This window comes from Mus musculus, chromosome 6 (genome assembly GCF_000001635.26).
Source record: "Mus musculus strain C57BL/6J chromosome 6, GRCm38.p6 C57BL/6J".
In the NCBI taxonomy this organism is placed as follows: Eukaryota; Metazoa; Chordata; class Mammalia; order Rodentia; family Muridae; genus Mus; species Mus musculus.
Window position 1 is genome coordinate 112,714,748 of NC_000072.6, and position 27,087 is coordinate 112,741,834.

Genomic DNA, 27,087 nt, shown 5'->3' on the forward strand with positions numbered 1-27,087 from the left:
GCGGCCAATCATTAGAAGCTTGTTCTTCCTTTCCACAGAGCACAGAGGTGAGGCAGGTGACAGTCACCAGGGCCACACAGTAGCATTTGGATAGACTGTGTGTGTTACAGGTTGTCCTTTCAAATGGCTCTGTGAAACACACACAGCCGCTTCGTAGCCACAGGTTCCTAACAAAGGTAGGCTGTATTATGTTATGTGCCCCGTGTCAAGGTCATTTACAGATGTCCGTCAAAGCTGAGATTTACAGTCAGAACCTTTGCATATATATTCTTGACAGAATCTCATCAATCTGCATGCAGGGGCTGTAGAAGAGTGGAGTGGCTATGTTTGGTGTACATGTGAGAGAGGGCTGAGGGCTGAGGGGAACAAGTGTCAGGAGAGCCAGAGGCCTCTTTTCTCCTGGTTCCAGTTAGGTTTTGTCTTAGTCAGGGTTTTTATTCCTGCACAAACATCATGACCAAGAAGCAAGTTGGGGAGGAAAGGGTTTATTCGGCTTACACTTCCACATTGCTGTTCATCACCAAAGGAAGTCAGGACTGGAACTCAAGCAGGTCAGGAAGCAGGAGCTGATGCAGAGGCCATGGAGGGATGTTCTTTACTGGCTTGCTTCCCCTGGCTTGCTCAGCCTGCTCTCTTATAGAACCCAGGACTACCATCCCAGGAATGGCACCACCCTCCCCCTGTCACTAATTGAGAAAATGCCCCACAGCTGGATCTCATGGAGGCACTTCCCCAACTGAAGCTCCTTTCTCTGTGATAACTCCAGCTGTGTCAAGTTGACACAAAACCAGCCAGTACAGGTTTGGTTTTGTTTGTTGGTTTGTTTTTGTCAACTTTTGTCAACATAAGCTAGAGTTACCTGGGAAGAGGGAAGTCAACGGAGGCAGCCTGTAGGCGAGTCTATAAGGCATTTTCTTGGTTAAAGATTGATTTAGGAGGACCCAGCCCACTGGGGGAGGAGCCACCTCTGGGAAGGTGGTCCTGGGCTACATAAGAAAAGTAGTTGTGCTAGGATACATCCTCCACCTGGACTTGAGACTTGGGTCTGAATCCTCTCCTGCCTTTAGCTTCCTGTCTCATATATTCACTATCCTACCTAATGCAAACCTATATGCTCGGCAGAGCGCCAGAGTAGAAAAAAAATGAGAGAACAGAAAGTGTTCCTACAGTAGTAAAGGCCAACACGGCACAAATGTAGAGCGTTAATTAGAATTGTTCTCAATATCAGCATTTAATGGAAATCAAACAATGATAGATATATTCCCCCGAGAAGAAGCTGGGACAGACTTAACTCCTTACGGGGCTGTCAGAGTAACCAGACCTCCCAACGATCAGGCACGTGGTGATCACAGAATCCTGGGAACTGTGTCCTGCAGCAAGTGGGGCAGCAGAAATGATACTGAGGAATCCTAGTAGAGAGCTCCAGTCCCCTTGACTGTAAAGTAGAGGGACAGAATTTACCATGGTGGGTACCAGTATGGATCCAGGGCATATGAAGCACTCAGCACACAGCACACACTTGATGGGTGTCATCACTGGTAGGTGGGAAAGTTTAGTGTATTTGACTGAGCATTTGACTGAGTCAGTTAGTGACTGCTGTGTAAGCGCTACCCTCACATTGAGTGGAACAGAAAACCATCACTGTTTCTTATTACTCACAGGCCCCCAGGGTATGCACATCCTCTCTCCTAATCTCTTATAGGAAGCTATTCTTTGCTGATACAGTCTGAAGAGGGATGACAGTACCCTTGTAACTAAGGGTCATAGGTATTCCTATTCCTACTTATAGTTGTCTGCCCAACTCTTGAGCTACTTTAGGGTTGGCTCAATTTTAAGGATGGATGATCAGTCAGTCTCAAGATGTTTGCTCTCCTGAGGCTGAGAGGGTGCACATAGTGCAAACTTTTAGCATCATCCAGCATCCATTATATGAGACAGGTTGTGGTGAGAAATAGCCCAAAGAAATGACTTGAGAATAGCCCAAGACAATGCTTATCTCATCCTTGCCTCAATCCAAACTTGAAGACAGTCCCAGTCTGGGGCATCTAAGATGGGAGGCTAACACATTCTCTTGCTTGGGGCTGCATGGGTTGGAGAGTTTTGCCATTCACAAACCAGTTTATTAAACAGATTTGAGTCTGAAGCAAACATTTCAGCCATACATTTTGTGTCCTTGCCAGTCAAGCAGTTGAACAGCTGAAGTTTGCCCTTGGTGCAAATTTTGTGCCTCAGAGTTAGAGGTGCAGTTCTGTTATCTGTTAAGTTGGAACTGACTGGTTGGTGATCGTTTTATACAATCAGGCTGTGAGTGGCTTCAGAGCTGGAGGATAGAAACTGGGTCTCATCCACCTGTGTCCCCAGCAGCTAACTTGGGGCCAGGCACATAAAAAGATACTTGTTGGATGACAGGCTTCTAATTTGGGGTTCCAAGATGAGCATGGTTGCTATGACAGGTAAATGGATTGCAGAATGTGTATTAAAATGTAAACTTCTAGAAGGTTCCATAGCCAAAGAGCCCGGCTTAGCAGAAATCACCACACAGTGGGTTGTGGTAGTCAAAGACCCACGCACAGAGACTTACATGAAGAACCACCAGAGGGCACTTCAGGCCCTGAAGTCTGCAGCAGGTGGCTGAAAGACACTTTGTAGATAAGGACACCTGACCCAGCCTTGGGGCCATGAGGATACAGTGAAAGTAGGCGTGAGGCACATGAAAAATGCACGACTTGGCAAACAGGTGGTTCAAATCCTCAATCCTCCACTTCTGCGGCTAACCTTTGTTGTGCAAACCACTGCTCCTTTGACTGGTGCCTGTTTCCTCACTTCTCCTGAGAGTTGGGCATATACAAAGGTGTCAAAACTTTCTCTAAGTCATCACTTCGTCACTCAATTAGACATCACTTTCAAACAAGTGCCTCCTCCTACAAACTTTCATTGTTTGGGATTAAAGGTGTGTACTAAGGTCCTGTCTGTGTGTCTGTATTCCAGCCAGAGGGATTAAAGGTGGGTGGTAAGTGCTGAGCTGCACCACAACTGGAAACAGAGTTCTTCACTCTTCAGTAAAGAACACAACCTCAGTGTTCACAAAGGGATCGGATATCCTGCAACACTAGAGTGTTTTCAGGGAGTCTGATGGAAGAGGTGTACAGACAGAGTGGACTGAAGGAGGAGAAGGCCACTCCCCTGGGTGTGTCCTTATGCTTGTAAACAACCACAGACTATGTTTGAGAAAAAGTTAAGCTGTTTTATTTCACAGGATAGCTCCACATCAAACCAGCAGGCACCATCAGAATACGCAACAGAGGATCCAATCAGACACTCTATAGGACGGGCATTTTGGTCATAAGGTAGAGAAATGATACCCAGAAGAGGGCAACAGTTAGCATCACATGGGGACAGGCAACCAGCAATTTCCTAGGGTGGTTTCAGTTTGTTTTTCCTGTCATAATTTGGGGGAAGAAAGAAAGCAAAGCAAACAAAACAGACCAGCCACTCTGAAGCAATCAGAAGCAAACCTATTGCCAAACCATGTAAACAGTCACACTGCCTGGAACGAGGGCCTGGGCAGCAGAGCTAGCCTCGACCCACATCCATCAGGGAAGGAAAGTGCAATCTGGTGGTTCCACTTCAAGGAACAGCTTTGTGATTTGCCTGGGACAGTTTGCACAGAAAGGAGTTGTCAGCAAAGGACTGCAATAGCCATTTGGCCAGTCCCAAAGGATGGGACAACAGTATGCTGGCAGATCAACTTTAAGAGGTCAGGAGGTCTCGGACTGACAGTGAAGTCCCTTCTGGCAGTTCCCATGGGTAGCTTGGAGTATGTGGAATTCTCCACTTGGAATTCATCTCAGTGGAGAAGAGACCCCAGAGAACCACAGGGAAGTGAACACGAACTGTCAGCCTTAGCTCTGCACAGCAGAAAATCAGCTAAGCAATGCCTTGGTTCACCCCTTTCTGCCTTTTCCTCCCCTGTCACACCTTTTCCTCCCAGTACGACAGGACCCACTACCGCAGCTAGAAATGACACCCCACTCCACCCCTTTCTGGGTTTTTCGGAAGAATGAGGCATTTGCTCTAGTGTGGAACCATCTGGAAGAGGAGAAGTTAGAAACAGAAAGGCTGAGAGGGAGGGCTGTTGTGTTAGTCCTTGGAGAGTTTTCCAGCACTCGTTCCAAATGTATGTGCGCTGGCCACTCAATGATGACCAAGTACCAAGTCACGATATGTCCTCTGCATCCATGCCTCCTGAATAAGAAAGGGATGCACCCAACAAGGCACTCTAGGAGATGCCAAGGAAGGGAACATCTGGACAGGCTTCTCTCCCACCAGCTCCCCTTGCGTACCACACACCAGTCTAAAGTGTTTATAAGGCAGATCTCTGAACTGCTGGTTCCAGCCAGTAGCCAACGGATGGCTCCATTTCCCTGTGTCTCTTTCCGCTCCGATTTGATTTCTTCATTGGATATAAACCTTTCCGTTCCTTAGGAATCCGTTTCCCTCCTGATCCCTGGTTTAGTGACTTCAGAGAAAAGACTCCCTCGTCTTAATTCCCACGCCCACAATTCCCTCCAGTTGTGTGCTCTGTCCGGGGGGGCTCAAAAGGCGCTTCAAGGTGAGAAGTTAGCACTGAAGAGAAGGAAAGACGACAGTTGTTCACAGGATCCCACAGCTCAGAGCAGCTCGACGAGGACAAAGAGAAGGAGGGCAGGGAGGGTGAGTCGGGTTGGAAGCTCGGCTTGTTCTCAAATTGATCGGAGAAAGGTCTTTAGTGGCAACTGGGCCACACGGTGCCCAGGAAACTAGACCAGGAATTAATTGTCTTTGGTCAGTTTTAATTAAATGAACATCTTGCTGGTTCATTCCTAAAACAGACTGAACACTAGTTATACATAAAGACAAAAGGCTTGACCTCGGGGTAAGTTGGAGGTTAAGAAATCATTCCATGAAGCCAAAATAAAATTTTTTAAATGCCCGTTATAAACTAACTGATCAGTACAGCTCTCAATAATGGTGATGAACATTGGTAGACACCACTTCCCCTTGTACGCTTGGCTATATTGAGGACTACTAACTATGTTACTACACCCCCCACCCCAATCACTGTACAATTAGGTTTCTGGTATTTGTTTTTACATCGATCTATCTACTAGGTGCAAAGATTTGGTGAGTGGCAATGGCTATAATGTAATTGTAGCCTTCATTTTAAAAAATTACAGTTTCACATTTTAACAGTTACTTTCCAGCATTTAACAAATACAGCAATATATAGTGGACTAAAAACAGGCAGGAGTCAGAAGGGAGATGCTCACACTAGATAGACACCGATGGGACTGAGTTGGGGCTGAGTTGGGACCTGGGGGTGGCTGAGACATGCAAGGGGACCAGATGAAGAAGTGTGTTGGGGATGGGGGTGGACAGTGCTTTTCCATTTGTTCTGCATCAAAGCTCAGATTGGGGGTTGGAAGAGCTGGGGACTCATCTGCCATCTGTGTGTGTGCTTCCCTAAATGTGAATTCATCAGCCACTTGCCAATGGGGGAAAGATAGATGCTTAAGGAAAACAGCTGAGGCTCTGCTCTTGGGACATTTGGGGGAGAGGCAGTAAGGAAAATGAAATAAGTCAACCCAGAGACAAATCTGCACAGCGTAACTGGCAATAGGTGTGTCCGGTAATAGATTTGTAAACTCAATTTTGCTTCTATCTGGTATCCAGGCAGAGAATATTGCATTTTTGCCTGGGAGGTGAGTGGACTTAAAAATCTGGAAATAGCCCTGGGATACAAAAAAGAAGTCTTATCTCCCGGATGCATAGCAGAGATAGCAGATTCCTGGAAATGAGGGCTTCCTGAGCCCAATGCAGCCCACTAGGCCATCTGGCATATCTTGTGCAGGTCCCAGTCCTCCCACCCCCAGGCCTTACTGTCTTCAACTATAAAATGGAGATATCTTTATGTGCTCAAAAAACAGAGGGCCCATCACAGCAGGAGTTGAGAGGGAAGGGGAGGCTTGATGGTTCGGGCATCTTCCTGGCATTCTCATTTGGAGCCCATTCTTGATTCCACAGTGTACTCAGTGCTGATCGTACAGGCAAGGCAGAATGGGTGATTCTCCCCACACTCAAGGACCAATGACTCACTAGGTCCCTCCCTGGGGAAGCGGTCAAGATTCCTTTCAATGGAGGACCCAAGAAATGGTGGAAGTAAACCCAAAGGGAAGAAATGCCAAGGATGGCACTTCAAAGCATCTGTAGGTGACAGGAGTGGTGTAGCTATGGGTCACAGGGCTCCTGTGGGGGCTGTGACACAGATTCCAGATTGTGGATTGTAAAACTTGGAGGTAGGCAGAGAACCAGCCAGTGTGTGTGTGTGTGTGTGTGTGTGTGTGTGTGTGTGTGTGTGTGTGAGAGAGAGAGAGAGAGAGAGAGAGAGAGAGAGAGAAGAGGAGGAGGAGGAGGAGGAGGAGGAGGAGGAGGAGGAGGAAGAGGAGAAGGAGATATCCTTGGTTGGTTTGGCATGCAGAGGGAGAGTAGAAATGGTCCCACTAGGATTTGATTCGCCTGTGGTGCATTATCCAACAATTCTGGAAATATCTGGAAAATGGAGACAACAAAAAAAGCAGGTAAAACGGAATCAAACAAGAGCCATGCAGGAGGCTGCTGTGACACTACAGAATCACGTACCTTGTTTCTACCACCATGTTTGTCTACATTAACTGCTTTAGAAGGAATGGAAGAAGAGGAGGGGAAGGGAGGGTGAGGAGCACTGCCGTTTTCATAGCATCCCAGCCTACGGTGCTTCCTAGCACAGTCCTCCTAGGATGGAGGCCAAGGGATGGCTGGGCACTGGAGGCTCCAGCGGGGAACAGAGTGTGGACTGCTCTCAAACAGACATGATGTGACTGAATGCCTCCTTGCCCATTTAGTTCCAAATCTGACAAAGCATAATCAGTAGAACGAGGAGGAAAAAAAAAACCATTAAATATTTTGAAGATGAGAGAAGTAAAACTTGTACAGTCAGCACAGATTTGTCCCTACAGCACGTGTAAGGTTTGAACTACTCCATACTACTGTTTTGGGTTTTGTTTGTTTCCTCCTGTTCTCCCCCACACCCCCAACCACAGCATCTCACCATCCTGAGTCAGTATACAAACTCAAGGGTCTTCACACCAACTTCCCCTGTGCCTTCTGGGGGTACAGTTGACCTTTGGCCTCCGGGTGACAGGGCAGGGTCTCTAGGGGGGTGGGTGAAGGGTTTTCTATGAAGGGTTCCCCACCTTTAGGGGCAGCCTGCTTGGGGGTACTGCCTGCCCCACCCTTCCTTGAGGGGCAGACAGACTGTTCTGGAAGGCCACGACTTCTGGAGACAGCTGGAGACTGTTTCTGGTTTTGTGTCTCTGCAGGTTAGTGGTATATTGCTTCGTTCGCAGTTACTGTGGGGCCTCTAAGTTCTCCCAGAGAAGTCCCTGCAAATCCCACCAAGTAAGAGTGGGAGATGTTTGGTGGCATGGGTCTGAGGTAAATCTAAGTTTCATAAAAAGAAAAAAAAAAGGAGCGTCTATATACAGTTAGCATGTGTGTATGTCCAGCTCTCTAGTATATGTATATAGATGCATAAATATATATATATACACACACCTACAGACACATACGTACACATATGCGTATATATGCATGTATTTATATACATACACATATATACGTATGTAGAGAATATCGAGAGAATAATTTTCCAGTGACAATATGAGAAGCTGGTAAGCATCTGCCTCAATCTTAGGAAACACTGTCCTTGGGACTGATCTTGCTCCAGCATTCCTTGGCATGTCTGTTTGCCTACAAGAGGTCTGTGGCATTCACATGGCTGAGCGGGAGTTGCAGCTAACGCCTGGGCCTCTGCTCTCCACAGACATACACCCTCCCAGGCTGACCTTCCAGGATCTGCCCTCCAAGGCCAGGAGATCCCTGGGAAGCTAGTGGAAGCCACTAAGGCCACCCTAGGCCTTGGTGTGCTGCAGTGGGCCATGGCAGTGTCACCAGTCCTGCAGGTCACATGGTGCCAGACTTGTCCGAGGAGCTATTAGGGAACATCTTCTCCGTGGGTGTCACTGCCGGGCTGCCCACACCTGAGCTGCTGCTGCTGCTGGATCGGTGCTGAACCACAGGTCTGACCGGACGCATGGGGGGCGGACGCAGCTGGGCACCAGCCAGGCGAGCTGACAGGGCTGGCTTGAAGGTGGTCATCATCTCCGTCGATGAGCTGCTGCTTCGGCGCATAGCAGCATCAGGGTCTCGGATGACAATGGTGTGCAGGGGGCTGGCGGGCTCTGAGCTGATGGGGCCTGGTGGATTCTTCAGGGGCTCCAGGGTGTCCAGCACCACATCTGGTGCCTGCTTGACAGTGTTCTGTCTCTCAAGTTCCCGCAACTCATGCAGAGCGGTGCTCATGGTCTTCTCGATGTCCTAGAGGGCAGAGAGGGCTCTGGTCAACACAGTGTCTTCAGAACTGCTAGCCAGTTCAAGACTTTCCAGAGGATGTTTTCTGGAAGCCCTATGGCCCAGAGGGAGATCAGACCCCAAGGGCGTCTTGCAACCAACTCAGGGAACCAGCGCGAGCATTCATTCCCTGTGCCTGCCCTGAATAGGAAGTCACCTTCATAAAGGCAGATCAAGTTATGGCAGGCAGACAACATTCAGTCAAAAAACGGACTCTACTACCGCCTTATTATGGAGCTGCATTGACCACTCTGAGCCTGAGAATTCTCACTGGCAAACTGCAGACAATTACAATCCCTCCCTCTGAGGGTTGATGGATATATAAAATGATCGGGACCTTGCATGGCACCTGGCACATAGCAAGCACTCAGAAACAGTAATAACAGTCCCCGCTGCAATGATACCTAATGCTGAACACTTATCCAAAGCTTTGAATAATTTATCGATAAGGTAGAGACAACTATTACACACATAAGGAAACTGAAGCTCAGTCTAGTCAAGTCCCTTGCCCAGGGTCACACAGCTAAATAACAAGACAATGCAAGTCAGAACCCAGGCAGTCTGGCTCCAGGGTCTCTGCCCCAGCCATTGTGTTATTGTTCTTTTGTTTTGCTAAAAAAAAAGTCCTTCATCTTAGAGGTAGAAAGATGGCTTAGTGGTTAAGGAAACAGGCTACTTTCCCAAAGATCCCAGGTTCAATTCCCAGCACCCACACAGTGGCTTACAACCTGCTGTACCTCACCTGCCTCTGTGGGCACTGTGCAAATGTGGTCTACAGACATCCATGCAGGCAAAACACCCACACATGAAATAAAATGGAAAAAAAAAAAACAAAGTCTTACATTTTAACACATATGGGTATCGAGAGAATTCATACTCCACCCTACCGAATTATATAACTGTATACCAGTTTTAAAATAAAAAATCATTGCCCAAAGGGAAATGACTCTCTACAGAACATATACCGTGCATCCTAGAGTGACAGGAAGACCGCTTTCCTCCCAGTATTATGATCTAAAAGGCTCGTGTGGGGAAAATGTAGATGGCACGTCATTGTCTCTGCAGCCTCATTAAAAAGAGAGTACCTCAGGAGTCAGAGCTGTGGCACACCTCAGTGAGCTCCTTGTCTACCAATCCAGGGCAGGGCTAGGGCTGAAGGCAGCACTGACTAGAAGCTGAGCAAACTGGGCAGACACCAGCCACTCGGGACTGCAGCCCACCCATCTGTTGGAAGCCCACACTCACTGGGAAGATGCAGTGAGAGGATGGACAGGAGGAAGCTCTGCCAATTGCCAGACAGTGGTCATCCAACTCCTCAGAGTTCACGTCCTTGTTCATGGGGCTTTTAATGGGGCTGCTGCCGTATCCAAGCTGATCTGACCCAGAACCCACAAGAGGGCACAAGGGACCTGTCTTAAAACCTCCACTTGCAGGTGCCATGTGCAATCTGAGCCATGCTGACTGCTAAGGGATACTTGTTCTTAAGCAGTCCGAGGCCAGCCCTGGAAGAAATGCATGGCTCTGGGGAGACAGATGGGGCTGGAGCCTGGAGATACTGAAGAGGCCTCTACCTACCAGCGTTCTTCATGCTCTCCATGGATCTGCAGGCATCCTCCTTCCTGCCAGACTCCAAAGTTTCCCCAACCAGCCTCTTGCTCACCTCCCTGTGCAAGTCTATCCCATTTGCTCTCTATATCCTGCTAGTGACTAAAACCAGTTTTATGCCTCCCCTTTATGATTAACTCTTTGCATGCTGTGCTGGCAATTTTAAGAAGGAATCTTTGGGAGTTTCTTTATTCAGAGGCTCAGTTGTAAGTGACTCCGCAGGCAGGACTCTTCTCCCTATGTATTGTGCAGGGTCACCCCAGCCTCTAGCACTGTTCTGGGACTTAGTCTCCTATTGTCCCCACAATCCCTTTTGTTTGCTCTAATGTAACGGGAGCTGAAAGATAAAAGTGTCAATAACTAAGATGAAATTTTCTCATCTCCCCATCCCCGGTAGAGTGTAAATGGGAAAGACAGAAAGCTCAGCGAAAGGTGGGCTGAAGGGTTTAGGCTGCAGCCTTGCATTAGTCTGATGAGGAATGCATAAGTCTGCCAGGTGAAGCTGCAGAGAGGCACTGGGGACTGAGGGACACCGTGGGGAAGGTTCTCATTTGTCACTTCCTCCCCACTTCAGATGACAGTGCTGCACATTTCCATAGCAGCCTCGTTACCAGAACTTTAATTCTACATTGTTCAGGGCATTTGGAGACCAGAGAATCTAGGGTGAATCCATCTACTATTTGAGGTTCTCCATACCACCTCCCCTTTGACTCAGAGATGAAGTTGAACAAGTAGGTAGCTGGCCAGCGTCTTCTTGACTGTTTCCACCGTTTCCCATGAGCTTCAGTTTCACTTCCACCGGTGAAAAGCACTATCCAGTTAGAGTGGGTGTGCACTCTGACAATGTGCATAGGATTGCTGAGTGTATTTCTTAGACTAGGCTGACGAAGTGCTCCCCAAATAAAACTAAAGAAGTCTGGCAATGGAATACACTCTGTTCTTGCTGGAGATCCACAGTGCTCAACAAACTATTGCAAAGCTCTAAAATGTCTTGTCAATACACATTTCTACTTAGAGTACCACAGCATAAATGATGCTAACTGCAGAATACCCCACAGGTATCTCATAGCAGTCTGCGATGTGTTAGACACAGTGCCCCAGACTGCATTTGAATGGCCATGTAGAGCGCCTCAAGCCAGCTTTATGAAGCCTCTGCCCCATTGTGACTGGCAGAGTCTTTAGAAGATTCTAGGTGCTAGGGGGATGGTTCTCAAGAGATTAGCCTTCAAGGATAGAAGGTCAACTTGGCTGTCTCCTTTGCATGGCCCATGCCAAGGTACTGACCCCAAGTACTCTCTGGAAGTAGGCATCAGTACATGAGGTAGAGGCCACGTGTGGAGTTCTAGCTGGTGGTGCATTGCTTCCAGTCAGGGGATTCTCTGAGGATCTTCCCTGGACTCTTGTAAGGACGTGCTCAGAAGCTCACAGGCTAACCTCAACCCCTTCTGAATGGTACTCAAAGGCCATTAGCACAAGAGATTTCCCCTCAACCTGCAGGGTCTCTTGGGCCCCGTTATCTCTTAAGTGAGAGATAGCATCAAGAGAGGTGTGTAATGGACCGCTGCCCCAAATTACAGCTAGGGCAATAACAATGGAGACTTCTGGGAATGCAATATCCAAACTAGACATGACCAGTGACGTGAACTGGTAAACAATGCATTGTGCTGTTCATCTGGCCAGTGTGTGGGGGGGAATCAAACAAAAAACAAAAACAAACACAAAAAACAAACAAAAACGAACAGGAAGTACTCTAGAAGAGCCTGAGCTAGTCTTCCATTCTGCTTCTACTATTCAGTCCTGCCCATCTCCTCATCTCCTCCCAGTGCATTACTTCTAAACTGTAGACTCTCAAAATATGATGTAACCCCTCCCCCCACTTATTAAAGATGCCTAGCCTAGCAGCCATTTCGTGTCGGCAGTTCTCTTTAACTCTAAGCTCACATGGGCAGGGCCAAAGTGCATCAGGTCTCCACTGTACTTCATCGAAGGTGATGGATGTCACCCAACAGATGCCCAGTCAAGATTCATCACTAAATCAATAGAGTCATGAACAAAGGACGGATGCATGCATGGATACATGGATAGATACATGCATGGATACACGGACTTAATCATAGCATCTCAGGGAGAGGGCTGCCATTGTCCCAGTCCCATAACCCAGCTACCCTCTCTCCAGCCTGAACACTGGGGGGGGGGGTGTCTTCCAGTCTTTCCAAGGGCCATAGCTAGTGGCATGGAAAGGAAGCCAACTCATTGTCTTGTCTGACTCAGTCTCAAGTCCCACCAAGGCCACTGTGGTCCCCACTCTGCACTTCCCACCCTCTGTCCCACTGGGTGTCTCACTGGCCTAAGTGTCTTCTGTGGGGCCCTTACTTCTGCCAGGGCCTCAGCCTCCAGGGACTTGTGGTCCCCTAGGCTGCTGTGTCGCGTGGAACCGCAAGTCGACCTCATGGAGAGCCCTTCTGTCAGCGCCTTCTTGTCAGGGTAGTTGATACTGCCAGCGCTCCCGAAAGTCGCCATCCTTCTCTTCTCAGGGCTCTCGATCCGTCCCCGGCTGAGGGGGATTTTGTGGGGGCTGCTGGGGCAGGCAGCAGCTCGGGGTGGCGTGTCTATGCTGGGACCCAAGCCCCGGGGTGGGCTGTGTGTGTCGCCCCCACTTCGGCGCCTGGGGATGGCTGCTCCGTCGGACCGTAGTCGCACTCTGCAAAGGAGCCAGGGGCAGGAAGTATGGGGCAGAAGTCAACCCTCGCCAGTCTCAGAATGTACCAGCCAACCCCCATGCTACAGCTACACAGGAATCTAGAGGAGCTAGCACAGTGAAGCCTCATTCAGCCAGAATGAACACTTTAGCAATAAAAGGCGGGCTCAGACCTGTGACACCTCCCCTAAAGGGGAGGAGTAACCTGACCCAGGGAGGAATGTGGAGAGTGGGAGCCAGGCTGGCCATGGCAATACTGCAGACCCTAAGGTCAGTAGATTCTAAGGTCAGATCGGGGCAGGAAGATTCCAAACTGGAAATGCTGTGGCCAGCTCTGGTCATATATAGTTTGAAGCCTTTCAGATTCTAGCTGGTTTGAAACACTGAGGCTTGACTGTACCAAAAGGCCACAGTAAGCACAGGAGGGGACCTCTAGGAACAAAACACCTGTTCACTGTTGTCACCCACCAATGGAAACCAAGTCGTTGAAGAGTGAATACATCATTTTAAACTATGCTTCTGGTCTATGGGTACCTTGTCCACCTCCAGTGCTCTACTGGTATAAAAGGGTATGAGCTGCTTATGAAGGGAGGGCACAAGCCTTTGACCCATGTCTGCCACAGCTTTCCTGTATTCTCCCAAGTCCATCCGGTGAATCAGCTACATCAATGAACTATCATCTCTCACCTGCCCACATCTGAGTGGGTTTAAAAATAACTTAAAGATGGCTCTGTCCTATGGAAGTCCCCTAAGATACAGAGGTCTTCATGAGGGGAGGGAAGAATGGGATGCTGGGAATGGACCAAGTTCCATGAGACTGGTGGCAATTCAAACCCTCTGACCCCAGCAAAGCTAAGCAAGCCTGGAGGTGGCCCAATAGGACCAAAGCATAGGTGTTGGGGAGGAAGAGGCTTTTGAGAAAGAAAAGAAGAAAGATGAGCGAGGCAAGAGGGGAGAGAGACAGGAGATGATATGGCCCTCCTAGGAGCAGGGGACCATGCCATTCTCATCGGTGGACCCCAGTCTTTGACTTCTCTGTGGACTCTATCATCCTGCAGTGTCCAAAGCCAAACTGAATAGACTTAGCTCTAAAAAGAGCCATCAGGACCTCAACTAAAATAAATTCTTGAGTATGCTCCCATTGTATGCTGACACAGGTGGCTTCCAATCTCTGGAAAGACTGGGTTGATTACATGACCCTTCTGCAGCAGGGGTGGGGGTGGGGCACACAGACTTGACATTCCAAGAGAACCCGGGGTTGGGGGTGAGGCAGAGTGACAGGCTGTTAGCTTTCTCTCTTGTTCCTGTTCCCAGGAGGACTTGCACAGCGCCTTGCTGGCAGAAGGGTCATGTGATGCAGCCCAGCCTCTGTGAAGAAACTGGCAAATCTGCTCCCACTAAACAGGTGGGCGGAGTCGGGTATCAACTTTCACTGGCACAAAAGGAGGTGTGAGCTCTCTGTTTAAGTGGTGTGTTTCAGGGATGGGGGACTGTGGGAGCTTTAGATCTTTAAAAATGTTGTATGACAAATCACCTCCAGCAGAAAGCTGGAAGGATCCGGGAGCTGCTGGAGAAAGGAAGAAAAGCACTCGCCAACTTCTCTCTCTCTCTCTCTCTCTCTCTCTCTCTCTCTCTCTCTCTCTCTCTGTGTGTGTGTGTGTGTGTGCGCGCGTGCGCGCGCGCGCGCGCGTCTGCCTCTCTTAGTACTCAAGACAGTCTTATTGCTCTGTCTCTCTCTCTGTGTCTCTGTCTCTCTGTGTCTCTCTCTCACTACTATCATATTAAATTTTCAAGACAGTCTGACTATGTGGTCAGGCTGGCCTATGATTATTATTTAAAATAAAAAAGTTCTATGAGCCCAGCATATGTCTTCCTCCACCTTCTTCAATGCCCCTCCCCTCCCCCTCAAAGCTGGGTGGCTCACACCCGAGAATCTTTGGGTCCTTCCAGCCAGCCCACCCAGCTGTTCCCAGGGTCGTGGCTTGTAGGATCAAGGTGCTGTAACAGCCTTCTCCTCCCCTTCCTGCCCTCTTGCTTCTCCCAATTCAGACACAAACAAGCAAATGGGTACTAGTGAAACAAACAAACAAAAATGAACCCATGTTTCCTACCGGCCCATCACCCCCCCAAAGCCGTAATCAGAGATGTGCTCTGTGGGGGACTGGAGGTCATTCTTGGAAGAGGCCTTGTCATCCAGCAGTGGCCCACTGCTGGCCTCGCTGTCAGCCTTTTGGCTCAGGCTATCGGAGAAGGCATCGTCCCTGGGGAGGAGAGAGACAAGAGTTGGAGGTGGTTCTCATGCTCTTGAGGAAGGACCGGGATGCCCAGAACTCCTTCACAGCTGTCTGCACACACCTATGGCTATTCCAGCAGCCCAGGGTGAACACCTTCCCTCCACACACACCCACCACAATGCTCGCATAGCCAGGCTTGCTAGCAGGTGGCTCCCTTGTAGTCTACCCCTATATCTCTGTTTCTTTATCTTTTACTAGCTTGTTCTTTTAGACCCTTTCAATGATGGAGACAGGTTGAAGAAATGGGGGTTGGAGTCTGCAAGCTGGGTGTGGGATACTGAGTGCTGAGTCTCCCAGCATAGGGTGCTGTATGCTGAGTTTCCTATGGCTCCATACAAGGTGGTTCAGAGCCAAGCAAGCAAGGAAGGGCCACTTCAGTCCCTTATCTCCCTATCTGCGGTACAGGATTCTTGTGAGGTGGCCCATGCTTTTAGGGGTGCCCTGCCAGTTTCCCTCTATAGCCTTCTCCTTCCAGTGACTTGCCCTTGCTGTCAGAGGTCTGTGGACTCCAGGGCTGCCAGTCGGCCTGCTATTACAGCATCCCCTTTCTCATTCACTTGGCCTTTGCACAAGCTGAGAACCTTCTCTCCTGCATCACAATATAGGCTTAGGATTCCCTTCCTGTGGAGCTTAGCTCCATAGCTACTACCAGGACAGGCCAGCTCTGCTAAGCCTGTCCACGCTGGAAAGGAATGAGAGAACCCCAAACAAAGTGTTGATTTCTTGAACTTTCTGGGCAGTGCTGGATTCTTAGGATGTGTGGCTTTTTTTAACTCCTTAAATCATTACAAATGACATCTGTTTAAAGGAGACCAGGAACATTTCTTTTTCTCCACCCCCTTTGAAGGTCACATCTGGAGTAAAGGACTAAGCGCCTTTAGGGTTGGCGAGCTGATCACCGGCTACAGAAAAAGCTCAGGAGGGATACGAGAAGACTGTGGGATGCTAATGACCATGGTGAGTGATAACCTAGATGTGGCTCATGGATTTGGATGGTGACCCCAGACCTAACACTATCTCTGTATCATTGGAAGGATGAGAAACATGCATATTTCTTCTGTGGATTTCCACTTAAAGGAAGTTAGAAAAAATTCTTAGAGATTATCAAACATATTGAATCCGGAAGAACAAATTCCCAGTATTCCCCTTCTACTGCTCATTCCAGACATCACTAATCTATTCCCTCATTCTTCACAGAAGGCCCCAGTTCTCACTCACGTGTCCTGTACATCTATTCCCCTTCCACTGCCCATTCCAGACATCACTAATCTATTCCCTCATTCTTCACAGAAGGCCCCAGTTATCACTCACATGTCCTGTACATCTATTCCCCTTCCACTGCCCATTCCAGACATCACTAATCTATTCCCTCATTCTTCACAGAAGGCCCCAGTTATCACACTCATGTCCTGTACATATATTCCCCTTCCACTGCCCATTCCAGACATCACTAATCTATTCCCTCATTCTTCACAGAAGGCCCCAGTTCCCACTCACATGTCCTGTACAACTATGTACTGATGAGGGATGAGTCCATCTACACCGTTGTGGCGGCCCTCCCACCAGTCCTCTGAGGCACGGTGATACAGGAGTAGTGAGGCCCCTTTTTTGAAGGATAGTTCACGAGGGGACCGCCCCACATAGTCAAACTTGGCGATGGCCTCAATCTGCTCCACTTCTAGAAGAAAATCAAGAGAAAGAGCATCTGTGAGGTCTTAGGGGTGGCCGGTGACTCATGCAGCCTTAGCTTCAGTGAGGAATCACGGGCGGCAGGCTTGATGAACACATGGGCTGGGGCTCAGGGCCCCTGCGCGCCAGGCTCAGACTCCTTGATCTTAGGCAAGCCATGCAATTTCTCAGAATGTCCACTGAGTACTAGGCTCGGTGGCACAGACCTGCAACCTCAGCATTCTAGAGCCCAGGGTAGGAAGACTGTGAGTTTGTGACCAGTCTGGGTTACATAATGATAACTTATTTCACACACACACACACACACAAAGTAAATAAACAAACAAATCTAAAATGTCCATAGGGAGCTGGCAGGCCAGATCCTTGTTTTCTGTTGCATAATTACTGAAGCCAGTTTGGCCAGGTGTGGTAATGCACACCTATAATCCAAGCATTTGGGAGGTGGAGGTAGGATAACAGGAATTTAAGGCTAGTCTGAGACCCTGTATCCTCTCTCTCTCTCTCTCTCTCTCTCTGTGTATGTGTGTGTGTGTGTGTGTGTGTGTGTGAGAGAGAGAGAGAGAGAGAGAGAGAGAGAGAGAGGAGATCTCTGTTCCTTCTGCATGCCAGCATATACTCTATCTTCACTTTCCCATGGGCTCTCTTTTCTCTCTGGTCCACTTTACACATAAGACCCCCACCCTGCCTGCACGCAGCACTAGAGTCCCATCTCTGTTCACCCACAATACTTTCTGTGACTCTCTTCTCCTTCTCTCTTTCTTTTTTTCCTTTGTCATGCTGGGGATGGAACCCAGAGCCTCCCACACACTAGGAAGGAACTCTGTCACTGAGCCTCACAATCAGCCTTTCAATGGCTCTTAGACTTCCACATGGTGAATGAAAATTAGGGCAGAGTACATTCAAGCTCATGGATGCAGCTAATGCCCTGCCTCGGTGAAATTTAGAGCTGCAAATGGCTGTGCTAAGAGAAATCCTAAATCAATAACCTTCACCTTCACCTTAAAAAACAGGAAGAGATGTCTGGGTGGTTAAAAGCAGGCTGCTCCTCCAGAGGACCTGGGTTTGATTCCTAGCACCTACATGTCAGCTCTAGTTCCATAGGATCTAGCACCCTCTTCTGGCCTCCAAGGGCACTGCATGCACAAGGTACATAGGCATACATGCAGGCAAAATGTTAAAATTAAATTTAAACATCTAAAAAAAATTTTTTTAAAAAGACATTAGAAGTATAAACTAAGCGGAAGCAGGCAGAAGAAGATGGAATCCAACTAGAGTAGAATTAAATGAGACAGAGACTAGGGAGCTAGGCGAAGTCGAAGCTGCTGTTTTGAAAATGATCAATGAAATTAACAAATCTCTAGCTAAATAAACTAAGAAAATAAGAATGAAAAAAATCACACTAGGCACGTGTAAGATCAGAAATGAAAGAGGAATGTTAATGTTATTACTCTGAAGGGAAAAGAGGTATCCTAAAGAAACATTACCAACAACTGTCTATCAACACACTAGAAAGTGGAATAAAATGAGCATATTTCTTTAAAAAAATGCAGACTACTAAAATGGTCTTGAGAATTAGGATATCTGGGGCCAATGAGATGGCTCAACAGGAAAGGCGGCTTGTTGCCAAACTCAAAATGTGAGTTTGATGGCCGAGTCTTATGTGGTGAAAGGGAAAAACCAAATCTTGCACGTTTTCCTCCAACCTCACAAGTACAAGTCCCGACAAAGGCACTCCCCCCCCCAGTAAACAAATATTTTTAAAAAACCCCAGAATATCAAGCTGGTAAGATGACCTCAGTTCTCTCCTCATTCATTAGACCACATAGGGGGGGAAAAAGCTGCACACAGTGGTGCACATCTCTGTTCCCACACTCCTGCCACGGTGAGATGGGGTGGAAAACAAGAGAATCTTCTAGAAGCTCCCAGGCCAGCTAGCCTATCGCATGCAGCAACAGAAACAAGAGAAACCCTGTCTCAACAAAACAAAGGAGAAGGATGTCATTCGACTTCATGCATGCCATGTCACAAGTGTGCCAGCCCATCAGACATGGACATGCACACATGCCAAGGATACATCTTATGAAAAGAAACAGGAAACCCGAATGAGTCTCCAGGAGAATGCACCACCCATCAAAGCAGGAGAGAGAAGTGCCCAGCCCCAGTTGGCTTCATTGTTGAACTATACCAAACATTTAAACAATAATAATTATTCACAGAGTCTTCCAAAAAGCCCAAGGGGTTGGGGGGACACTTGGCAATGCATTTCATGAGGCAAGTATTATCTAACACAAAACCTGGACTACATCACCAGGAAACGGCAGGCTGACAGCACAATGAATATAGATGAGAAATTTCTCTACAAAATATTAGCAAACCGGTTGCAGGGGTTTGTTAAAGGGGTCATGCTCCATGCCCGAAGAGAATTTATCCCAGGAATGTAAAATTGTTTAGCATCTAAAAAGACAAAGAATGTATCCCATCTCACCCATAAATAAAAAGCATGGATGACATAATCATTGCAATGGATAAAGAAAAGCATTTGGCAAAACCTAACACCTTCTCCTAACAAAACATCCCACAAAACGGGAACAGAAGGCAGCTTTCTTGACTTGACAGATGCACCTCTGAAAACCTTACTGCCGGCTGGGAAAGATAGCTCAGCCACTAAGAGCTTTTGCTGCACAATCATGAGGTCCGAAGCTCAGATCCCCGTATCCAGGAGACAAGGCAGGCATCTGGCACACACCTGTGACCTCAGCTCCGGGAGGGATGGAGACAGAGGTGTCACTGAGGCTTGCTGGCTTCCAGTCCAGGTGAAAATATGTTAGCCCAGGTTTACGGATTCTGCCTCAGAGAAAGAGTGAACACAGAAGACCCGCAACAACCCTCTTCATGTTTTTATGTGTGTGCCAGACACAAGTACACCTATGCGTGAAGATGCATTCACACACAGACACTCATCAAAAAAGAAAACAATTAGCCTGACAATGAATATTCTCTCTTGTGGTAAAATACTGGCTGGTTTCTCTGTGTGGTGGTTTGGATGAGAACTGCCTCTACGGGCTTGTCTGTTTGAATATTTAGTTCCTAGTAAGTGGAAATGTTTGGGAAAGATTTGGTATGGCCTTGTTGGAGGAGGTGTGTCACTTGAGGGGGTGGGCTTTGGACTCTAACCTTCTGACACTGTAAGCCACAAATAAACTCTTTCTTCTATAAATTACCTTGGTCATGGTATCTTACTACAGTAATTTAAAGTAATTAAGATACCTTGCAAGAAAGAAGGCAAGACAAGGGTCTTCTGGAATATAGTTAAAACTATGAGCAACAAAATATAGGATGGATGAACTGGACTTCATCAAAATCAAAACTCTTTTGTGCTTCAAAGGACACCATTTGTAAAGCAAAAATCAAGTCTCATAATGGAAGAAAACATTCAGAAATCAGATTTGAGGTAAGGAACTTATATTTAGAATATGTAAAGAGCTGTTCCAACCCAATACTGAAAAGATAAATTTGAAATGGGCAACAGATCTCTAGACAGAATATCACCCTGCTGTTTTTCCAGGTAGACAAAGGTGGCAGAAATTCCTCAGTACCACTCTCAGGTCCTGAAGGGCAGCTGTGCTGCTTGGACTGGCCCTGTGGCTGGCTTGTGTAAGCACGAGAAGCCCCTGTGAAGTTCTGACCTAGCCCCTGCACACACTATCTAGTGGGTAAGGAGGCCTGAGCCCACTTCACTCAGATTGTGCTTCTGTGTGGTCCGGTTTCCATGGAAACCAGCATGATTCTGTCCCTCATCTGGCAGGAGTAGAGGAATCAGGATGGGCCCCTTCCCCTCTCTCTCTCTCCACACACACTTCTGTTTCTCTCCACAGGCCTCACTATTGAGGTAATTCACAGGTGTCCCTGCATTGGAGATGACCCTTTAATCTCACATTGTCAGTCTGTTCTTAAGAAGCTGCTTCCGGTCTGTTGATGTCTTCTGAGAGACACAACACCTTAAGGATTCACCTCATTCGTCACCACATCCTAGGTCCCAGCAAAGGCCTGGTGCAGAGCAGACCCTTAGGACCCAAGCAGGACACACAGAGGACAACACGGGCCAGGAATGGTATGTAGTAAATGCATAGCGCCCACCAGGATCTATGTGGGCCTGTGCTGGGACCTGAGGCATGTATGAAGGCTTTCCTAGGTCTCCCTCCATGCTGAAGGGCACGCTGTACTGCTTGGAGAGGTGAGGGGCTGTGAGGTTGGACCTGTGGCTGGCTCAGGGCCCTGTGAGGTTTTTGGCCTAGACCTTCTGTGCTACTCACCTTCGTCACTGGTGTGAGGCTCCGTGCCATTGTCATGGTCAACTTCATCAATGGTCCCCGGCTCACTGTGTGGGCTGTCACTGTAAGCAAACACAGGAAGAAGACCTGCTGAGGTGGGGGTTTTCTTGAACACTCCCTTAGTGAACCCTAGCTATGGAACTGACTAGATTGTCATAGGCTTGAGTATGTGATCACCCACATGTATTGGAAATGTCATCTCCAATGTCACCATGTTTAGAGGTATAACCTAAGCAGAGGTGATGAGGCCACAAGGACTATGTTAACAGAAACTGATTGGTGTCAATCAAGGAGTGGTTTAGTTATCATGAGAGCCAACTGACCCCTCTGAGCCATCTTGCTTGTTCTCACACTTTCTTCCCTTCTGCCTTCCACCATAGGACAATCTATCATGAGGCCCTTGACACAGGTGCTATGCCTCTTAGTTCTCAGAACCGTGAGCCCCATAGATATCAGTTTATTATAGGTGACTCAGACGCAAGTATTCTAGTTCAGTACCAGAAGTGGGTCGAAGTAGTTTAGGTGTTCAGTGAGATCCAGATGGCAGTGGCAGACTGCAAGCTTCTGGAAGCCGGGGCTTTCCCTAGTGTGTACATCAGTGCGTGTGAGTGTGTGTGTGTGTGTGTGTGTGTCCATATGTGCATGTGAAAGAGTGTATGTATGTATTTGCGTGCACATGTATATGTGTGTATTAGAGCCAAATCAAGGACGTCAGCCTTCAGCTGACCTGTGGAGCCTGAAACCCCTCCACCCTCCTCTCACATACTCCATGTCAACAAACCAAGCCACTTTTCATTCTACTGAGGGCTCCAGGCCTAGGACTTTCTTGGCCCGGTCCTCTGTGAGTTGGCTCCAGTTTAAGCTGCTGGCTTGGCTCTTTTCTAACCTCCTTGGGAAACCTTTCTTGGTAATTGGCTCAGGGACCCCTTTCTGGAACAGAAGTCTCTCAACACTCCTTCCACTGGAGCTGATCCTACTCAGGTACCATCCCTGCCACAGGAGATCCAGGCCCCAGGATTCTGGATGGTGGAGGGGGAGACATTGCTGAGTGAACGAGTCTTGCTTACTGTACTGAGACCTTCAGCCTCACCTCTCGTTTTGGTTTGGAAAATGCCTTCCAAATGACCATGTAATTACTAACTCTCCAGCCTCACTGGAAATGAAGAAAAGTGTAAAAGTGGTACGTGAGTACTGTGTACTAACAAGCTGTGTAATCTGTGTGTTTAGCTTCTCTTCATGTAGGAATTGTGCTTTCTAGATGCACAAGAGTCTCGTACAGTCTGAGGATAGAGAGCTGCAAGCAGATGCCACTGAGACCAGCCACCCTCGTAGCCCTTCATGTCTATTTGGGGGAGAATGTTCAACTTTGAAGCCTGCATAAGCATAGACGATAGAGGTCATCCAAACATCCAGGAGGACTTTAATCAAAGCCCAAATCTCCACTGGGCATGGCAGATCAAGTCTATGATCCCAGCGCTTACTGAGGCAGGAGGATCACAAGTTCAAGACCAGCATGTGCTAAATAATGAGACTCTTTTGCAAAAAAAAAAAAAAAAAAAAAAAAAAAAAGCAAACTGAAGTAACTACGTTCACCACAAGCACCTGGCAGAAAGATTTAAGCATACAGGCTGTGTTGACCTGGGCTGGGGACGATGTGACAGCAGGAACATTTGGCTGATCTCAAGCAGCATGCTTAATTTTCTCTTCTCTGCATCCCTCCTCCCCCACTGAATTTTCCTTTTTAATTAAAATTTAACTGTACAAAAATCATAAGGATTATATGTAGTTGTGAGATGTCATGTGACCATTTAATGTATGCACACATTGTGGGATGTTTAAATCAGGGGTAAAAGAACCTATTTCCTTAAAAACATTTATTTTATTTTAAAAATTATTTGTATGTGGAGGGTGGGGACGATATGTGTATAAATGCAGGTGCCCGTGGAGGGCAGAAGGCATCAGGTCGCCTGGGGCTGGAGTATAGGCAGCCATGAGCTGACAGACTTGTGTGTTGAGAATTGATCTCCTCTTTCTGTAAGAGCAGCGTACAGTCTCAACTGCTGAGCCATCACTCCAGCCCCAACATTAATCTTTTTTTTTTTGTTTTACTTTGGTGCTGAGGATCCAATTAAGGACTCCCTACACAGTAAGTATATGCCCCATCACTGGGCTATACCCGAAGCCCCTCAATCATTTTTCAGTGTGAAAACCTTTCTTTGCTCTAGTTTCCTGACACATCTGGTAGATTGGTGCTGTCTACATAGTCACTCATTACAATTAAACACATAGCCACCTTCACTCTTTCAGGGTTAGCTTGAAGAAGGAAGCCAGACCTGGGTCTGAAAAGGTGCCTTACTAGTTCTCCTTATACAGAGCATCATAGAAGCTACCTGACTAATGACTAGTGACCTCAGGTGGGGCATGCAAAGACATGAGACTCTGGGAGAATGAACCCCTGGGTGGGAGGGGTCAGTGGCTGGAGGTTGGTGTGGGGACACTCACTCCTCTGTTTCCTGAGAAGGAAAGGTTACTTGGCCAGCTACCACATTATAAGAGCCCCTCGGACCCAGATAGAGCCCTGAAATAACTCTTGGGAAGTCTCCACAGGAACACCTGAGAAAGGGAAGGCTCTCTTGGTGTTGGAGTTGCCCAGAGAGTGGGTGACAAAACTGGAGCTGTCCTCTGACAGCCTCTAAGGGAAGCCAAGGGATGAAGACTGCAAGGCCAGGTCCTGCTGACAACTGCTGAGCCTCTGAATCCAGCCATACCTGAAGATATAGCCCTAAATGTTTTAGTGAGGTAAACTACAGGTGCATATTGGCTTAGGCTATCTGAAGGCATGTTTTTACTCCTTGTAACTTACGCAATTTTGACTGCTGTAGTTGTCTCTCACATGGGACTGCTGTAAAATTTACAAGGAAAACTAGCTATAGTGCGTGTCCCCTAGGGTAATGAGAAAACTGGAAGGCTTCTGATTGTTTTTAACAATAGGGTGATGCTAACGGGAATATTAAGGGGAAGGATGCCTTACCAGTACTCTTCCCCTCCAGCCATGCATTTTTCGTACACGGGTCCCTCTAGCTCCCGAGGGCTGGGGAAAATGGCTTCATGGTGGATGATGATAGTTTTGATGACTTCATTGACATGCGCCTGGCAGGATACAGGGTCCTGCCCATCGGGGATGTGCATGAGGGTGGGCCCGAAGCAGATGGCCAAGTTGTAGGGATCCATCATGTTCTCATCACTGTACTGGGAAAGGCTAGGAGAGAACAGATACTCACTGTTCACCCACAAGGCAAAGCCTCCCCCAGAGTTTCCTTCCTTTTTTTGCGGGGGGCGGGGGAGAGGGAAGTGGGGACACAACCCAAATGCAGAAGTTTCTATATTCTGATTTATAAAATAGCATTCATAAGAGCCTTGGCCCAGAGGAGGCCAGTGGCAGAGGGCTCCCCAGGCCAGGTACTCACTGATTGAGGAAAGCAAAGAGGTATCTCATGACCACAATGACCACGCGGGGCAGGGTGATGAGGATCTGCTGGATTGGGTGCACCCTGTCAGCTGGGTTCTCCAGTTCTGTAAGGTACAGAGAGTTCAAGGTGACCAACACCCTTGGAGAGCAAGGCAGTAGATGTCTCTAGGCTCCACCTCCCCCATCAGCTATAGGGATCAATCAGGAAGGCTCTACTCTCAGTTGGGATTCATATGAGATCCTGGCTAGAGCCAATCAGAACAAGACAGGTTGGGGGCTAGCCTACTTAGAATCTCTTTGAGCTGGTCTTGAGGACTTGTGGGGAATCCTATAGAGAGGTGCCTGGGACTTGGGTAGCAGAAAATCTGGAACAGCAAGGGTTCTGCCAGAAATGAGAAACCTATCTGATGGTCAGAAGAGTCACAGAGTGGCCATGTGAAGCCTAAAATGAATTGCCTAGTTTTCTGGTAGAGGATCTGAAACTGTTTTATGGACTCAGATGGTTTGGATTTCAGTCACTGGCAGCCTTGGAGTCCTGGTGTCACAGACAGGGACAGTGGTTTAGTAAAATGTGAGAGGCACCAGACATAGCACAGGCCTGGGAATGCTGCAGTCACCGAGAAAAGAATAGTGCAAGCACGGGCTCTTCTTGAGTGACCTATTGACCAGAAAGCTTAGCGCCTGCCCAGGATCTAGATCAGGGATCTGTTCTCAGGCGAACCATAGAGTCAAATGCTGGTGTGATGGCACAGCAAGACGGAACACCTATGAAGTTGGCAAACCAGAACTACAAGAAGTGAGGTGTCAATGCTGTGTGTAGGGTGGACAAGCCACACGTTGTCAGTGACATTTTCCTCACAGAACTCCAACCTCCAAAAGACCCCTTTTCTCCTCAGTAGCCAGCATGACAGGGCTACTGACACTCTTGCATGCCTTATCTTCTGGCCACTGTTCTTCCATTGAAAACGACCTAGGACAATGGGTCTAGATGAGGTGCTACTACCAAAGCTGGGGTTCTTGCTTCTTGAGTAGGCATTGTGTGGGGTTGAAGAGTAAGTGGAAGTCTATATTGGCATCCGTCACCCCCATGCCCTGACTGTATAGGGCATGTGGATTGATGTTGCCTGCCTTCAATTTCAACAGGGTGGTCCCTCTAGCTCACCTTCAAGACCTGGCTGAAAGAAGTCTCACCCAGGACAGCTCACGGTCAGTTTCTTATGCTCCTCTATAAATCCTCTAGACCCTCCTGTCAGTCACCCATGCCAGCTACCCTCCTATGGCTACTAGCGACATCATAGTTCTTAAAGACAGGGTTTTTTTTTATAAAGAGGGTACTTAAATCACTAATATGAGAAAAAAGGAAAATCCTTTGTTTTAATTAGAAGGTGACATGCAAATATTTAACAGTGAGGATATGTTCTAAGACATGCTGAAGGCAGAACAATGTGAGCCCACATCTGTACCATCTCCTACTGTCCTACATCTGGGACATATCCTGATGGCCAGCATCTCTTCCATCAGTCAAGTACCTTATGACCAGCAGTGTAGAGATAATCACCCAGTCAGTTAACTATCATCATTCCCCTTGTTTGCTGACCTGATTCCTTAGACCTTCCATGGATCCCTACCCATCAAGGTACAAAGCTGTAGGGTCCTTCAAAGACATTCAAATCTACTCCTTTTGCTACATTTGACTGCACCATGCTCTGTCCTGCTGATTCAACTGGGCCACTGTCCCCAACCCTTCCAGGCTTCCCCGAATCCCCTCCTCTTGGCAGTCTTGCTCGTGTCCCTCCCCCAGGCCTACTCTGTGACTACAGGTTTCTCTCTGCTTCTCCTCTTAGCTCCTGTTGTACTTAGGGAGTATACCATGTCCATTAGCCCATTGTGCTACCTAGAGATCTGGGACTTTAAGCTCTCTAAGAACCATACTTTGTTCATAGTATTCCTCTCCTGTGCCTGGCAGGATAAAGAGGCCAGCACTTCGACTTCTATAAAGATCCATGAAGCAATGGGCCATCCCACCTGTAAAATACTTACTAATAGTAGATATCAAATCTTGAAACCTTTCCTTAGGAAAGAGTGGGTTTTCCAGTCCTCGGAAATACAGTTTTAAAACACCAGCAACTGAATTGATATCTCGCTCATTTTGGTCATCCACGAGGGGGTCTTCACCTGTGTGGAGACAATGTTTTAGGCTGGTGAGGAAAGAGAATCTCTTTCCAACACTGGAAGATATTCTCCTTCCTCAATTGAAAGAGGAAGAGACATGGCCAGACAGACAGGAGGAAGAAGATGGCACAAGCCTGAAAACCTGGGACTCTCAGTCTCTGCATGTTTTAAATTTCCTATTAGAAAATACTCAGAAGGGATAAGCATCCAATTATGAATGTTCATCACCCATTACTTAGCCCTCTCCTGAGTTCTCTATTTATTATATACACCATGGCTCAAATTTTTGAGAATTTTTGACACTATCACACATTTCTCTTAAGAATCAGGACACTCTCGGCT

At 47.7% G+C, this 27,087-nt stretch overlaps 1 protein-coding gene and 1 pseudogene across 6 annotated transcripts in view; both read right to left on the reverse strand.

Annotated features, from left to right (window-relative positions):
- Positions 1-3,223: 3,223 nt before the first annotated feature.
- LOC108169181 lies at positions 3,224-6,695 on the reverse strand (annotated as a pseudogene). The gene is made up of 2 exons (XR_001785425.1): positions 6,679-6,695; positions 3,224-4,763 (listed from the first exon to the last, which is right to left on the reverse strand). The product of XR_001785425.1 is annotated as an uncharacterized LOC108169181 (transcript).
- Srgap3 (SLIT-ROBO Rho GTPase activating protein 3) overlaps positions 3,224-27,087 on the reverse strand; it is a 229,535-nt gene continuing 205,671 nt past the window's right edge. For 3 of the 5 annotated variants that reach the window (XM_006506145.2, XM_006506144.2, NM_080448.4), the window contains 8 exons: positions 26,614-26,748; positions 24,572-24,677; positions 24,136-24,363; positions 21,087-21,166; positions 16,582-16,762; positions 14,902-15,051; positions 12,466-12,793; positions 3,224-8,454 (listed from right to left, as the gene is read on the reverse strand). In XM_006506145.2, the coding sequence (XP_006506208.1) occupies positions 8,041-8,454; positions 12,466-12,793; positions 14,902-15,051; positions 16,582-16,762; positions 21,087-21,166; positions 24,136-24,363; positions 24,572-24,677; positions 26,614-26,748 (1,622 nt within the window). In that variant the 3' untranslated portion in view covers positions 3,224-8,040. The remainder of the gene's footprint in view (positions 8,455-12,465; positions 12,794-14,901; positions 15,052-16,581; positions 16,763-21,086; positions 21,167-24,135; positions 24,364-24,571; positions 24,678-26,613; positions 26,749-27,087) is intronic. The other 2 variants (XM_030255398.1, XM_006506146.2) reach the window with 1 other exon arrangement.